Consider the following 2,500-nt stretch of genomic DNA (forward strand, 5'->3'; position numbering starts at 1 on the left):
AGGTGAGTGCTAACCAATTAACCAGTTCATTAACCAATTCATTTGTTAGTCAATCAGTTAGCCACCTCTACCTGGTCATGAAGCTCATCATGGTGAGAGTTGACCAACTAACGACTAATGCCAAAGCAGTAGGGAGGGAAGATGTCTTTATTTTGACTGTGTCTTTATTATGTCTTTTTTATTATGTCTATGTCTTATTATGTCTTTATTATCACCAGTATGGTTTGACTCTGAGGAAGGCGCAGGTGCGCCGAAACGTCAGTCATTTTGTGCACCAAAATAATAAAAAAAACCCTAAACAAGTTGCTGAGTGCTCCTATCATCCCTGGGTCTAGTCACTGTGAGGTAGCCCAGCTTGTCTTGATACTGCTGTCCTCGACGGTGAGCACCACCAAGGCTGAAGCGCAGACATCCCCTCTTCCAACTAACGACTCAATTTAGCAAGCAATCAATTAATTAGTGAACATGGATCAACCAATCAAGTAATCAGTTAGCCAATTAGTTAGTGGTCACACTCAGCCACCTCTAATGGTGCATTCCCCAGGGTTGGGAGATGGGATGTTTCTGACCTCCTACTTGCTGAAATGCATTGGAACGCCTGTTGAAGCGGAATGTTCAAGTCGCGAGCTGGTGCAAAAGCGAAGCAAACCGACTTCGCCCCATTGACTATCGTGATGTCATCACAGCAATGGCAGCGCACAGTGTTAGGAATAGTTTATGTTGCACATCACCATTCTATGGACAAATAAAGTTGATTCGGACAGGTTAACAGTTTCAAAACAGCCTGTTAACTTTTCTAAGGTGTAGTTATATTGACATTGCGTATTTCAAAGATGAAATGCGGCTAAATGAAAATAACGCATGATGTTGTTTACATTGCTGACATCTTTGAGAAGTGGATATGTAGTTTTTGTCCCTCCATGTTTGTAGTTTGTTTGACTTGCTGGTTGGAACGCTTTCAAGTGGGAGGTAGCTGCCTTCTTGTTGCCTACTAGGAAGCTCCTACCTCTGGGGAATGCAGCATAACTAGTCATGGAGCTCGTCAAGGGGGGTAAGAATTATGGGACAAGAGTGTGTAATACAGCTCACTTCAAAGGCCTGGATTTACATTGGTTTATCCTCTACATAGAGCACTAAATATGCTATATATGTATATCGCAAAAAAATGAGCATTGCAGTTTCTGGCTGGGTCTCTCTGTTATCTAAATGTCACATGGTACAACCTGCACAGCGGGTTCCACCAGGCTTTCGTGATCACTTTTATTTCCCTTCGTCTATCTATCCCTGTTCTCTCACTCTGTCCCTCTCTCTCTCTCCTCCCTTCATCTCTTTTCACTCCTCCCTCTCTCTCTCTCTCTCTCTCTCTCTCTCTCTCCCTTTTCTTTAATTCTCTTTTCCCCTCTCTCTCTCTTTTCCTTCATTCTCACTCTCTCTCATTCCATTCAATCTCTCGTGTACTTCAGTCTCTGCCTCTCTTTCATTTATCACTCTATTCCCTCTCTCGCCATGTTATCTGCTCTCTCTCTCTCTCTCTCTCTCTCTCTCTCTCTCTCTCTCTCTCTCTCTCTCTCTCTTTCTCTCCCTCTCTCTCCCTCTCCCTCTCTCAGCATTTGTATGATCTGTCATTTCTGAGCCTCTTTCAAATCCCCCCCTTAAGCTGGTTGTCATGGCAAGCGCCTATATTTCTGTCATAGCCTCGCTCACGGGGCAGTGTGTGTGTGTGTGTGTGTGTGTGTGTGTGTGTGTGTGTGTGTGTGTGTGTGTGTGTGTGTGTGTGTCAGTGTCTGTGTCTGTGTCTGTGTCTGTGTCTGTGTCTGTGTCTGTGTCTGCCTGTGTGTGTGTGTGTGTGTGTGTGTGTGTGTGTGTGTGTGTGTGTGTGTGTGTGTGTGTGTGTGTGTGTGTGTGTGTGTGTGTGTGTGTGTGCGCGCGCGTGTGTCAATGCATGCGTGTTTGTGTGTACTCATGTATCTTTGTGTGTGTATGTGTTTGTGTGTGCGTGCCTGCGTGCGTACCTGCGTGCGTGCGTGCGTGCGTGCCTGCGTGCGTGCGTGTGTTTGTCTTCCCCTGCAGGGTGGGGACTTGTTTGATGCCATCACGTCCTCCACTAAGTACAGCGAGTGTGAGGCCAGTGCCATGCTCTTCAACCTGAGTGCTGCCCTTAAGTACCTGCACCAACTCAGCATCGTACACCGAGACATCAAGCCAGAGAACCTTCTGGTAATCACTATAACACACACACACACACACACACACACACACACACACACACACACACACACACACACACACACACACACTGCACCACCAGCTCAGCATCGTACACCGAGACATCAAGCCAGAGAACCTTCTGGTAATCACAACACACACACACACACACACACACACACACACACACACACACACACACACACACACACACACACACACACACACACACACACACTGCACACTACTCAGCATCGTACACCGAGACATCAAGCCAGAGAACCTTCTGGTAATC

General features: G+C 46.5%; 1 protein-coding gene across 1 annotated transcript in view; it reads left to right on the forward strand.

Annotated features, from left to right (window-relative positions):
* Positions 1-2,500, forward strand: part of LOC134437370 (serine/threonine-protein kinase DCLK2-like) — a 36,395-nt gene that overhangs the window by 24,661 nt on the left and 9,234 nt on the right. The window contains exon 10 of the mRNA XM_063186862.1: positions 2,071-2,217. Within this exon, the coding sequence (XP_063042932.1) occupies positions 2,071-2,217 (147 nt within the window). The remainder of the gene's footprint in view (positions 1-2,070; positions 2,218-2,500) is intronic.

Source organism: Engraulis encrasicolus, chromosome 21 (genome assembly GCF_034702125.1).
Source record: "Engraulis encrasicolus isolate BLACKSEA-1 chromosome 21, IST_EnEncr_1.0, whole genome shotgun sequence".
Classification (NCBI taxonomy): domain Eukaryota; kingdom Metazoa; phylum Chordata; class Actinopteri; order Clupeiformes; family Engraulidae; genus Engraulis; species Engraulis encrasicolus.